Raw genomic sequence first — 13,540 nt, forward strand, 5'->3', positions numbered from 1 at the left:
ACAACAAGGGCAGCAGATGTGGATGATAGTGTTCTTTGCAGTTATTTGGAACATCTGGTTGGAACGGAATGCACGAATCTTTAAGAATACAAGAGCAAGCCTGGAGGTAATCCACACAAAGACGGTGATGAGCTATACAGAATGGCGTGGTGGTGATTCTGGGGGAGGCTGTTGATAGGTCTGGGGTGTTAGGTGTTGGTTTGGTTAGTAGCTCGTTGTGTGTCTTCTTCTTTATTTTATGCTCCACTTTAATGTGTTGAGCTTTCTATGTTTCAAAAGAAAAAAATAGCCGTGCGTATTTGAGGAGGAAGATCAAACCGTGTGTATATTGAGAATTAAAGAATTTTACATGCGCATTTCAGTAAAAAAAGCCTATACCAACCTGACGAGAAATAACGAGATGAGAGGAGTGATTATAGTAAGTTTCAGTTTGTCAGCTCACTTCACTGCTCAGATACACGTATACTGCGTTAGCTGGTGTTGTCGTTTAGCGGGTTTTGCCATCTGGCAATATAGTTTATACTCTTTCTTGTTTGTTCTTAAATCTTAATTTATTTGCACTCTTTGAAATTCTACATGAAAGATATGATACTCACTCATGATTCATGATGATTCAACATTGTAAAAGAAGTACGTTGTATTCTAAATTAAATAGTAAAAGACTTGGTAAACATCGTGATTTGTTTTGTAAGTCTTGGTTTTGTCTTGCGATTTTGTCCACACTATTTGTAGTCGCTCCCACATTCTTAATTCTCGTCAATCACTACTTGTATTGTCTCAACCTCGATCCCAGAAACATGACGGTGAGTATTCATCATTCTCTACTCTAACTCGCTCTTTTTCATATTTTAGAATTTTTAACCTTATGGCTTCGATCAATATATGATTTTAATCCTCCATGTATATATATTCCAGCATGCGCATGTCCCAAGGTTTGGCAATTGGGATGCAGATAATGTTCCATACTCGGCATATTTTGATAATGCGCGCAGGCAAAATTCCATAACAAAAGCAAAAGATTCAGAGGTCGTCTTTAACAAAAATAATGATGACGTGGATGCATCGAGGGCTTCTTCTCGTAATCGCTCCAGATCCTACAGAAGGCGGCATAGGGAAGGGCGAAGCAATAGTTCCAGACGCCAATTGCACCACCGCACAAGAATGACAACACAAGAAGCTAGTGAAATAAATAATTTTGATCACTCTGTCATGACGAAACTAAATTTAGGAACGCACCATGGAGGTAATGATAATAATAGTGCTCCCTTCTCTCCACCAAGACGTCAAATTAAACGCAGAGATAGTACTACAATAGGTCATCCCTTTCAGCATGCGGTAAGTTTCTCACTCTCGATCATCTCTAAATCTCTGATTAGTAATGAATAAAATGTTAGGGGTTAATACTTTTAGTATAAAAAATACAAATATTAATTAAATTGGATCGTCCAATTTGTTTGAGGAAGAAGGATAAACTATAAATTGAAAGGTTTAATTTTAATTTTTTTTAAACAAAAATCAAAATGTCCTATTTCAATGTTAATTTTTTTATTTTTAAAAATATAAATTAGACCGTCTAATTTGTGATACTTTGTTAAAAGAATTAAATAATGTAAAAAAACAGAGACACAGATTTTTTAAATCCACAGCAATGTAAAATATATTTCCTACCATATATTTTTTGTGATACACACTCCTCCAACGTAGAAAAAATAACAAGCGGAATTAATTAATATTGGTTTAAATACAAGACAAAAACAATTAAAAGGCGTTATTACCTAACATTTCATAATAATGAATATAGTCTGAGATCAACGGAGTAAAAATACATTCATGATGAGTGGATTAAGTGTGTGTTTGGATTACAGTTTGCAAACGGAAGTTTGAATAAAATTGATTTTGCAAATTTGATTTTGATGAAAAGTAAGTTTGTGTTAAATGATTTATGTTTGACAATATTTATATCAAAATGGATTATAGTAAAATAAATATTGTTTGGATTATACTATTTAAAATCATTTTTAGATACAAAATTACTAAAATAGACATCAACTTAAATTATTTTTGTATATTGTTTTAATTTAGATATTTGAATAGATCTTATTAATTAATTCTATAATAAAATTAATATTTATACAGTAAAATAAAAATAATATATAAAAATTGGCAAAATATACTTTTAATTAAAACTAACAAAATATAAATTTTAGAGAGTACTAAGAATAATAAAAAAATTAAATATTTATCTTGGTAGTAATTGAAATAAATCAAAAAAATTTTTATGATATTTTTTATATAATATATTTTTAGTACTCTTAGTACTCTTTTTTAGTATGTTATAATTTTTTATTATTATTATTTACAATTAATTTTTTATTTAATTTACTTTCTTAATAGGATCAATATATTATATTATAAAAAAATAAAAATAATACAAAAAATTATAATTATAAAAATGTATAATATCAAATAAATAATTAATAAAAAAATAGTAAATAATAGAAAAAGATAATTCATATAAACAAAAATAATATAAATAATACAATAGTATGTATAAAAGATAAAATTGGTAAAAGATAAATAAAGATTGAGTATTGATGGCTAAAAGTCCGTTAGTGAAACGCAGAAACTTAAAATTGTTGCTTCTTGAAAACGTGGTTTTGAATGTAAAATCACTTCTGCGTTCATGAATCAAAAATTTGCCAAACCAAAAATTGCAGCTTTCAAGATATCTAAATGTACTTTTTCTCTTTAAACGTGATTGCCAAACACACCCTAAATGAAAACCAAAGAAAACCGCTTTTAACTAATTGAGTGGGACAGAACAAGGAAGGAACACTAGTACCAGAATTCGGAGCTTGGGATGCCACGGATGCTAAATCAGCACAGGGTTATACGGCTATATTTCGGAAAATCAGACAAGAAAAGCTAACTGCAAAACGCCGCAACCACTTTCCCAATAATAATGCTCAATCAATGAACAATAACATCCAGAACCAATGTAGCAGTAGTTCTTCCTCCAGATTTTCTAAGGTAACAATGTTGAAGTTTGTGCTGTCTATGTAACTTGCGAGATTGGTTTGCATGAATTTCATCGTCGTTTGTACATGTGTGTATATATATAAGCAATTAATTTCATTGTTCGTAACTTTATTGTACGTCCAGATAATGAAGCAGTGCTGTTGCTGTTTAATTTCAAACGAAACCAAATGAACACGGAACACCTCTCGCGCATAGGGAGATCCTCAATCTTGGAACTGCAAGTATACTAAGAACTCCTCATTCGCGCTGCTGAATCCTATAAGAACTAAGAATTCATCCAGATGTTTTTAATCATTTGGAATATTACGTAATATCACTTGATATGTCTTGTATGTACTAATGTAGTACCGTACCTTTATATAAATATTTGAAAGCATCTAAAAATTTAACACTAACACAAATACACAATGATCATTAAGGAGCGAAGGAATTTATATTATGAGTAACTTTATATTTATTTAAAAGATATGCTAACAAAAGATAAAATTTTAGTTACAGTCATACGAAATTGATAGTTAAGAATTATTATATGATATTAAAAATTATTAAAAAATAATTTAATCAATCCTGTCAAATTATTTAACTATTTTCAGTTATAATTTTAAACAAAATTACAGTATGACCATTTGTGACTAATATCTACATGATATATTTGCTAAACAATTTATTCAAAATATATGGTATCTTCTAACCACTTCCAATTGTAATCGTTAGATAAAGAAATATTTATGCAAGTAACTCCCTGTTTCTTTATGCTTCATAACTTCCGAAGGAAGTCCATTTGAGTAAACTCATTAGCAAAGATAAACTATGAACTTTCCGTTGAAAGCGGCGCACGTCAGTGGCGCTGACGCTGAGGGAGAGGGTCCCAGTCAAACAAATTCAAAATTATTTAAAAAATTATAGCAGTAGCAATAGTAATTGATTTCACCACACTAACACAGTGGATCAAATCCCCGTAAATTCAACTCCGATCCGCAATACCCAAACAAGAGGAGAGAGAAACCCGATGAAGACGGTGTCGGAATGGATGGATTCCTGTTCGAAAGAGCAGATGCAGATTTACCAGCAATGGTTCAACTTGGCCGATTCAGGTTTTGCTTCAAACTTCCTTTGATTTCTGCTTCAATCTCTTCCACTCACATACCTGTTCATTCATTTCTTTAATTTCACGGTAGATGGAGATGGCCGTATCACTGGCAACGATGCTACCAAGTTCTTTGCTCTCTCCAACTTATCCCGCCCTCAACTCAAGCAGGTACATTCTATCAATTATTAAATTAAGTTACAGGAACTGTGTTTCATAAGTTATGGTGAAATTATTTGTGTTTGCTATTCTGAATTTCAATTGAACTTTTCATGTTCTTGTGGTTGCTAATGTTATCCGATCCCCTTATCTGCCTCCATGAAGGTCTGGGATATTGCCGCAAATAAAAGACAAGGATTTCTAGGTTTCGCGGAGTTTGTTACGGCAATGCAGGTTGGTAATTTGTCATCTTTGTTAACTGTTTTATGTTATTGTTGACTGTGTTCTTTCTCTGATCTGAAATCTGAAATTTTATGTGTTCTGTAATAATCAGCTTGTCGCGTTGGCCCAGGCAGGATATGATCTCAACTCGGATATCCTTAAAACTCAGAGTACGTTTGACTAGTGTGTTTATTGTGTTAGTGTTAAATGCAGTTACTTGTTTCAATCGATCTTCATCATTTCAATTTAATTGTTCACAGTTGACACTGAAAATATCAAACCTCCAGTCATGGAAGGAACTGATGCTTTAGTAGCAGTAAGTAGTGTTTTTCATCACTTTTTGCTTTGGTATATACATCATATTATTTTTACTGATGCTTTTTCTTGTTATTTCCCCCCAGAAAACTCAGAGTTTAACAATAAGTGGCCAACATGATGTAAATGGTTAGAGTTAGATATATAGAATTTGTATAAACTAGCATTTCTACCCATGAAAATTCAAACTGCTAACAAATTAACTCATGAATGAAATTAACGTTTGGGTAGTTTTGTAACACAAAGACTATCTTTTGTAGGTACAAAGTTAGTTTTATACATTCATGGATAGCCTTTTTAGCATTCAGAACTTTTATGGGTAGAAATTATAGTTACTCTAATTTCTTTCTTTCATTATTCATGATAGTGTACTATTTAACTAAATATTGATTAAATTGAATTCCTACTGTTCTGAATATATGCAGCGACTCAACTTCAGCCATCTACTTCATTCGTTTCAAAACCACCGGTAAAGAAAGTATGATTCATTCATCTTGTTAACTCTTGATAAACTTGCATAAATACTATTTCACAGTAAGCATACAGTTTTAGTCTTTACATTGATTACCCCCAGCGAGTTAGTCGTTGGATACATGTCATGGGGGTTCGACTATGTTTTTATGTTGGTTGTCGAAGACCTAACACAACACTCCTCCTTTATCCGGGTTTAGGACCGGCTATGTACCGCAAGTGTAACATAAGCGGAGTTGAGTTAGTTGTTGGATACAAGGCACTATTTGTAGGCTTATGAGTACTATGTAAAAACAAATTATAAATGTGCTTTTGTGAAGTTTTTTGTTTCTTTTAAGTTTGTTTCCACAAATCTGTAACAATAATTTGCTTTTCTTAGTTACCTCTGAATGCAGTTACATCAATAATTGATGGCTTGAAGAGGTTATATGTCGAGAGGGTAAAGCCATTGGAAGTCACTTATCAATTCAATGATTTTGTATCTCCATTATTGGTAAGTGATATTTATACCAGCCATGGTTCTTGAACTTTCCATTTGACTCTCAATTCCTAAAAGATAGGTCGGAAAGTCTAAATATCCGAGAGTGCTAAATGCCTAAACAGTACGACCCTCTCCAAGAGAGCTTCCCAATATTCAAACACTTAATTCCTAATCTACGATATTACAATTCTACTATACTAAAGCAATTCAACTTCATAGAAACTTATTCTGACAAGCACCTATAAATTTGAATAAATTCATTGTACTATGGAATTTAGGAGTTTAATTACAAATAATTGATGTTAAAAGACTTAATCTAAATTCTCAAACAATTTTTGCAAAATTTATTCCTATTTATGTTACATGATTTGAAGCTCCAAGGTAGAATACAATCCCTTTTTTTTAGGGAGGTTAAAAAAAGAGAGAGAAAAACTCCTATAATTATTTATTCTACATTTTATGATTTAACATAAAATTATCAAAGTGACCACATTAGACAAGAAAATAATAAAAAATAAAAAATAGATAACTTGAACGAAATTTATATTAGTAGGTCAATAAAAATGAAAATTTTTGTTTTGATATATTTGATTTCATTTAAATTTTTTTCTCCAGTAAGTTGACTAATGAAATTTGTATTTTCATTCTTTTGTTCTTAAGGAACTAGGAAATATATATTACTCATCATTGATCAATATTTTTATTTTTAAAATTTAACATGAATATAAGTTAAAATAAATTTTATAATTAATAACTAATACTAGAATATGTGGACACCAAAGAAAATAATACTAGAATATGTTGTTGGAAATAAAATAGTTATAATTCAGTTTCTAGTTAAAGTTGCATTATGTCACTCAAAGGAGTGATTAACTTTAAATTGAATATAACTAGATAAATATACTATTTAATTACGTTTAGTTACCAAAAACTTTTTCTTTAAAATGTACTTCATAATATGCAAGATCTTATAATCTGCGAGTACAGTTTCCATTTTGAATTTAATAGAAATTTATGAGTTTACTTAACCCTCAAGTTTATCAACTTGAACACCAACTATATGATTAAAAGATGCTAAATTCTGTTAAATGTCCAGTCTATAACATCGCATCTCATTTATGTAAATATGATGATAATGTCTTCAATTCTTTTCTTTCTTTCTTCTTTTTATTTTCTTTATTTATTTATTTTTTTTTTTGTGGTGTAAACATAATGTTTTCAATTTGATCTTTTTCAGACAAATAGTGATTTTGATGCGAGACCAATGGTCATGCTTCTTGGACAATATTCTACAGGAAAAACAACATTTATCAAACATTTGCTAAGATGTGATTATCCAGGTTGGTTAAGTTGTTGATGATCTAGCATCCATGATATATCAATTGCTTCATGCATACTAATGATTGTAGATGTGCTTACATTATTTTGTTGATGGCATATTCTGTATAAAATCTTTATTCAGGTGCACACATTGGACCAGAGCCTACAACTGACAGATTTGTTGCTGTCATGGTACCATAAACTTAGTTCATGTATTGTCTTTGGAAGTTCTTCAAGTCCAGGATATATATATATATATTGGTTGCAATAAGATCGTTTTATACTTGTAATTTGTTCTTGCACACTTGTGCTTGTGGAAGTTCAAAAATGTTTGTAATATATTTTTGTTTGTAGTCTGGACCTGATGAGAGGACTATTCCTGGAAATACCGTGGCTGTTGATGCTAACATGCCTTTTAGTGGATTGACAACTTTTGGTGGTTCATTCTTGTCAAAGTTCCAATGCTCCCAAATGCCACATCCAGTAAGCTTTTCTATATATTTTGAAATCCAGTTTTATTTGAAAGTTGATTGTCAATTAATTCTCCCCGACATTGATACAATTTACTCTTTCAGTTGCTGGATGAAATAACATTTATCGACACTCCTGGTGTCCTCTCAGGAGAAAAGCAAAGGACTCAAAGAAGTTATGACTTTACTGGGGTTATATCTTGGTTTGCTGCAAAATGTGATCTGATTCTTCTTCTATTTGATCCTCATAAACTTGACATCAGTGATGAATTTAAACGCGTAATAGCATCTCTAAGAGGTCATGATGACAAGATACGTGTGGTTTTGAATAAGGCAGACCAAGTTGACACTCAACAAGTAAGGCAATATCAAAACTTGATACGGTCTTATATAAATATAATTGTTATCCAATTTTTGGGGATTTACATGCATCATATTGTAACATTGTAGCTTATGAGAGTTTATGGAGCATTGATGTGGTCATTAGGAAAAGTTCTAAATACTCCAGAAGTTGTGCGTGTATATATTGGGTAAGTTTACTTTCAAGTACAGTTAAAGGTCCGTTGCTTAACTTACAAGGGTCCATTTAACTATTTTTTGGTGCTTGAACTCTCAACTTGCGATTGATCATGCTGAACTATTTTATGTACCCACTGTTTTAGTACTTGATTTGACATCACATAAATGTAATCCTTCCCAAGTAAGTTGATATTCTTCAGTTCTAATTTTTTGCTACTTTTCTTTGCAGCTCATTTAATGATAAGCCTATGCAAGAAGGCTTTGTTGGACCGCTAGGACAAGAACTATTTGAGAAGGAACAGAATGATCTCCTTGCAGATTTGGTAGATATTCCAAGAAAGGCTTGTGACAGTCGGGTATGGCCCATATTCTGATCTTCTTGTTTGCATGTAGCATATCACTGCAACCTTATACTCATGTTTGCTTGGAATTCCTTTTACTTTCTAGATATACCATCTGATTTCCTTGGAATAATGCAGATCAATGAATTTGTTAAACGTGCTAGAGCTGCTAAAATGCATGCATATATAATTAGCCATCTTAAGAAGGAGATGCCTGCAATGATGGGAAAAGCTAAGACCCAACAAAGGCTCATCGATAATCTCGAAGAAGAATTTAGAAAGGTGTCCTTCACTTCCTTCTCCATTGCCTATTAGATGTCTTAATTGCTTATCATTTCTGGTTTTGTAAAACAGGTTCAAAGGGAGTTTCATCTACCAGCTGGTGATTTTCCCAATGTGGAGCACTTTAGAGAGGTTTTGAGTGGTTATAGCATTGACAGATTTGAGAAACTGAAGCCCAAAATGATTCAAGCAGTAGATGACATGCTTGGATATGAAATACCAGAGCTATTAAAGAAATTCAGAAATCCTTATGATTGAATTATAATATATCTTAAGGCTTAAGGCATTTAATTTTATTTTAGAGAAATTTGTATGCTATGTCAGCAAATAGAATTTAAGAAAAATTCCAAATCATGATAGGTAATTATCATGTAAACTGTTATGTATTAACTTATAGATTATTTCTCACATTTTCAAAGTGGATCAGTAGTTGATAGTGGAAAGTTATTTTGTAATGTAATTGCATAAAGAATTGTATCCATGGACTTGTCATGAATGTCTCAAGTTGTATCTATAGTGGAAAGTTATTTTGTAATGTAATTCATTAAAAGTCACTAATTGTCCATGATCAAAGTTTGTTGAGAGTAAAATTCTAGAAAGCTCGCTTGCTGTCAGCAGACTGGCACCGTATCATACATAACAAGAATGAGTTTACAAGGGGGAAGAGATGATTCGGAAATTATGGTGAGTTATAGTCTGCACCTGGCTAAATGAGGTGAATGAAGCACTTTTTACCTCTGACACCTGTTTGGGTCTTATTGTCCGGTCTTTTGATGCTTTTCAATTTTATCCTCTAAAATGGGGTTAATACTCAAGATGGCCCTCAAATTTGACTCTTGATGTAATTTAGTCCTCAAACTTTCAATTGATTCAAATTGTATCCTGAAATTTTGACTCATGCCTCAATTTGACCCTTTCATCATTTTCCGTCACCGAAAAATTGACCTGACGAATTTCAAGGGCATATGATCAACAATTTTTTTTTTCAGTTTTACCCTTCTTTTATATCTACCACCTATCATCACACTACTCTCTCTCCTCTCAACCATTGAAACAACCATCACTGGCCAAACAAACCATTGAAACTAAGAGTCGAATACATCACTACATCAAAACAAGAATTCAAAAAAAAAAAGAAATTTTTAAGTTTTATTTTTCCAATCTTCACCCTAATTTGTTTAGATAATAAAATCAAGTTCAATTTTTTTTCTTTTTTTTTTTATTCTGGGACAAAGAATGAATGGGTTGAAAGAAAAATTATTGAGGAAGCTGAAATTAATCAAGCCAATTGGGTCTCAGGTAGGGATGAAAAAAATCAGACGGCCTGCTAAGAGCCTGCAGCCTGGCCTAACCTGTTATAAAATAGGCCCAGGCTCAGGCTCTTATAAAAGCTTTATTATGTTAATAGGTCAGACTCAAACTCACTAATTAGCCTTATTGGCCTGTCAGACTTGCTTGGGCCTGTTCATACATAATTACATATATAAATAATTTTTTTATTATTAACAAAATTATAAAATATTTTAAATTTATTATATTTAATCATAAAAATTTTGTATATTTTAAATACTTTAAAATTTAAATTTTTTTATAAATATTAAATATAACATATTACATATAACCATGTTTACTAAAAAATAATTTTTTTAAATAATATTTTTATTTTTATAAAAAAATATCAGGCCTTTTAACAGGCTTCAGGCCCGGCCAGGCCAGATTGAATAATAGGCCAGACTCAGTACTTTTAAAAAAGCCTATAACAGGCTGTAGGCCAAGCTCAGGCCAATTGATACATGACAGGTCAGGTCTGTTAAGAGCAAAATCTGACATGCCCTATTTTTACCCCTAGTCTCAGGTAAGATCAAATCCTTCAAGTGAAAGTATTAGTACATTGATTTTTTTCAAAAGATTCCAACTTTTAACCTAAGTTCCCTCTTTGTTTCCCGAAAAAATATTCCCAAGAAAATAGTTGTTGTCCCCCCTTTCTAGAGAACTTTGTTACAACGAATTTTTATGGTGGCCAATCCAATTAAAAAGAATCAGAATCCCATGACACCAAAAAAAGAGGGTTAAGTCTCAAGAGTCTAATTTTAGAAAATAGGTTTAAGTCTCCCCGATGTTGTGCGCACATGGATGGTGTTGCTGTAGGCCAAATTGAAAGCTTTTCACACTTGTTCACCCAGCACTATGTAGATCAAGGTCACCCAAAATTTCCTAGCACAAGCAACAGAAGATTCAGAAGAGGAGTGGAGGCAAACGGCCAACCCGAGCACCGCGATGGCGAAGAAGAACTAGAATACGCAGAGCCAGAGCAGAGACAGATGCTGACCCACAACGGTGACGGCGACGATGGCTCAGAGGCAGAAGCAGAGGATGGCGAAGGCTAATGAAATAAAAAAGCACGAGAAGAGGCAGATCCAGAAGACATGCTAGAGCTATTTGAGGCTTGCTCCTGCTCCCCAATTCACCAGAAACACAATGATTTGAAAGAAATGGGGTTGCTAGATTTTTTTTTCAAATTATTAGGAGCTAAATTGATGCATACAAAAATTTTGCCATGTCAGACCATCGTTGAGGCTGCCAAGTGTTAATTACACATGCCACGTCAGCTTTCCGGTGACGGAAATAGACAGAAGGGCCAATTTGAATTACGTCTTAAAATTTCAAGGTACAAATTGGTAATTTGAGGGTTAAATTAAATTGGGAGTTAAATTTCAGGAGTCATTTTGAATATTAACTCTTTGAAATGTCCTATATTATTTAGTGCCCTCTATAATATTTAATATTTACACAATTGTCCAGTTGTAGACAGATGGGCCTCCACTCTAGTATTGATTTTAATGGGTTTACAAACTTCAAAAAAATTGCAAAATAAGAATTAAAAAAATTGAAAATGTTAAAACCAATTCACAACCATCACTGACGGATCCACTGCTACCGCAAAGTGTTAAAGACAAGTGTGGAAAATTTTACATCTGCAAAATAGTATGGTACATCCAAATTGCATAATGTAAATATAAAGTGTCTAATTTAATTATTTGTTATATTCTTATATTTTAACGTATTATATCTAAAAATTATTTTATAATTGAATCATTGTCACTTTATAAAAGTAAACTTATAAAATAAAATACTTTTTGAGCAAATAAATAATGCCCGGTTTAAATTTAATTTAAATTTAGATATATTTAATATTTAAAAAAGTTAGATAATATTAACTTTTTTCAATAAGAGCGCTCTCTCCATTCTTCTCTTTCCCTCTTGGTTTGGGGATAAAAAAACCAATTAACGACCATCACAACAAATACTCTCTTTCTCCTGGTTTGGATTTTTTTTTTCAGTGTGGGATCGGGTAAAGAAGATCTAACTCAGAAAACCATTAGATCACGAGCTTCAGAGGCTCACCCTTGCATCTTAATGGTGGCTGAATCTCCACCATGCCCACAGTTGCTGGCTCCTCGCCTCAATAACCACACAAAGTTGTTCCTGTCAGAGGTGTCTGTAAGTTTCATCGTGAATTTTTTTTCGGTCAAGTGGATTAGACAGCTCTCAATTTTAAGGTATTATACTCATACATTACACACTCACACAACATACTCACACACACTACATGAGTACATATTATTAACATTATTCTATATTCCTCCAAAAAAAATTTGAATCCGATGCAACTCTATGTGAGACAAACAAAATTATCATTTAACCCAGGCCTCGGCTGCTAAGTTTCACCGTGAACTTAGACCTGAGTTGTTCCCTATCTAATGAGAATGGCCCCATCTAATAAGAAATTGAGAATGGCCTCATCTTCCTTCTCAATCCGCCCAAGTTGATGAGCCACTGCCCTTTTTGGTGCTTTTGACCATTACTTCGGTGGATCCAAGTCGAATTAGAATTTTTTTGTACATAGTAACTGTTAAGGGTTATATAAACCCAACTCAAACTCACAAGGATCTAGCAACAAACAAACCATGAGACTAATCTCTCCATTACTTTTCTCACCTAAACCTAACTCAATTAAAATAAACAGCAGTATTTTAGTCTCTATTGCAACTCCAATCTGCCTCTGCAATGGTCTCGATCAAAGTGGAGGTGATCGGAAGTACTGAAAAAGTCAAACTCATGGACCTGGAAGCTCTAAGTTGTCGCTGGGCTACTGGTTTTGAAGACTCCACCGTGTCCTCGGCCACGGTCTTGAGCTTGGGGAATTTTTTTTGACATAAACTTGGGGATTCTTTTTTTTTTGTCATAAACTTGGGGATTCTTTAAGTTGCATATTAGAATAACTTTTATCATCAAATTATGGGCTTAAAAAATCACAAGACCTGAGATTGGTGTACGAGAAACTCGAATATGATACACAGAAAAAAAGAATAAAACCTTAAAAGAATGATTGAAAATTTTGGCATAATAAGATTGCATATTGACAAAGTAGACCCTAACTTGGTTAAAATTAATAATTTTAGAAGAAATCAATACCACCGCTTCAAGGTCATAAAATAAACCACACTTTGTCAGGTTATAAAAGAAAAATAACAGGTATCAATAATGTGCACTAGCCAGCAACGTGGATAAAGTGTATCATTCATCTCATTTAATTAGGTACAGACTATACTTCACCGCAAATTATACCAGAAAAGAGTGTGAAAGTACTGTGACATGCACTTTCTGCAAGACTGAAACTTGGACTATATACATTGTACACGTTACTTGAATCATTTTTAAATTTCAAAGTCAATCTAAATATAGCTATCTATTAATAATATTGGTGAGGATACATGTACAGTTATTTTTTAAACAAAATCTAATTAAGATGGTATAAAATAGCAAAAAAAAA

At 32.5% G+C, this 13,540-nt stretch overlaps 2 protein-coding genes across 3 annotated transcripts; both read left to right on the forward strand.

Annotated features, from left to right (window-relative positions):
• The first annotated feature begins 797 nt into the window (after positions 1–797).
• LOC112764155 (RPM1-interacting protein 4-like) lies at positions 798–3,063 on the forward strand. The gene is made up of 3 exons (XM_025809723.1): positions 798–803; positions 916–1,335; positions 2,821–3,063. Exons 1-3 carry the CDS (start codon positions 798–800, stop codon positions 3,061–3,063), a joined length of 669 nt encoding a protein of 222 aa, XP_025665508.1.
• Positions 3,064–3,709: 646 nt separating this feature from the next.
• LOC112706090 (EH domain-containing protein 1) lies at positions 3,710–9,202 on the forward strand. 2 transcript variants are annotated; one of them, XM_025757200.3, is made up of 16 exons: positions 3,710–4,133; positions 4,218–4,297; positions 4,451–4,519; positions 4,620–4,677; positions 4,768–4,823; positions 4,909–4,951; positions 5,248–5,300; positions 5,673–5,786; positions 7,012–7,114; positions 7,237–7,286; positions 7,449–7,577; positions 7,670–7,921; positions 8,015–8,094; positions 8,313–8,439; positions 8,563–8,706; positions 8,779–9,202. In XM_025757200.3, exons 1-16 carry the CDS (start codon positions 4,049–4,051, stop codon positions 8,962–8,964), a joined length of 1,629 nt encoding a protein of 542 aa, XP_025612985.1. In that variant the 5' UTR covers positions 3,710–4,048; the 3' UTR covers positions 8,965–9,202. The 2 variants fall into 2 exon arrangements, with proteins under 2 accessions (XP_025612985.1, XP_025612992.1); XM_025757207.3 differs by having other exon boundaries at positions 5,248–5,291.
• Positions 9,203–13,540: the final 4,338 nt, after the last annotated feature.

The sequence above is a fragment of the Arachis hypogaea genome, chromosome 1, assembly GCF_003086295.3.
Source record: "Arachis hypogaea cultivar Tifrunner chromosome 1, arahy.Tifrunner.gnm2.J5K5, whole genome shotgun sequence".
NCBI lineage: Eukaryota > Viridiplantae > Streptophyta > Magnoliopsida > Fabales > Fabaceae > Arachis > Arachis hypogaea.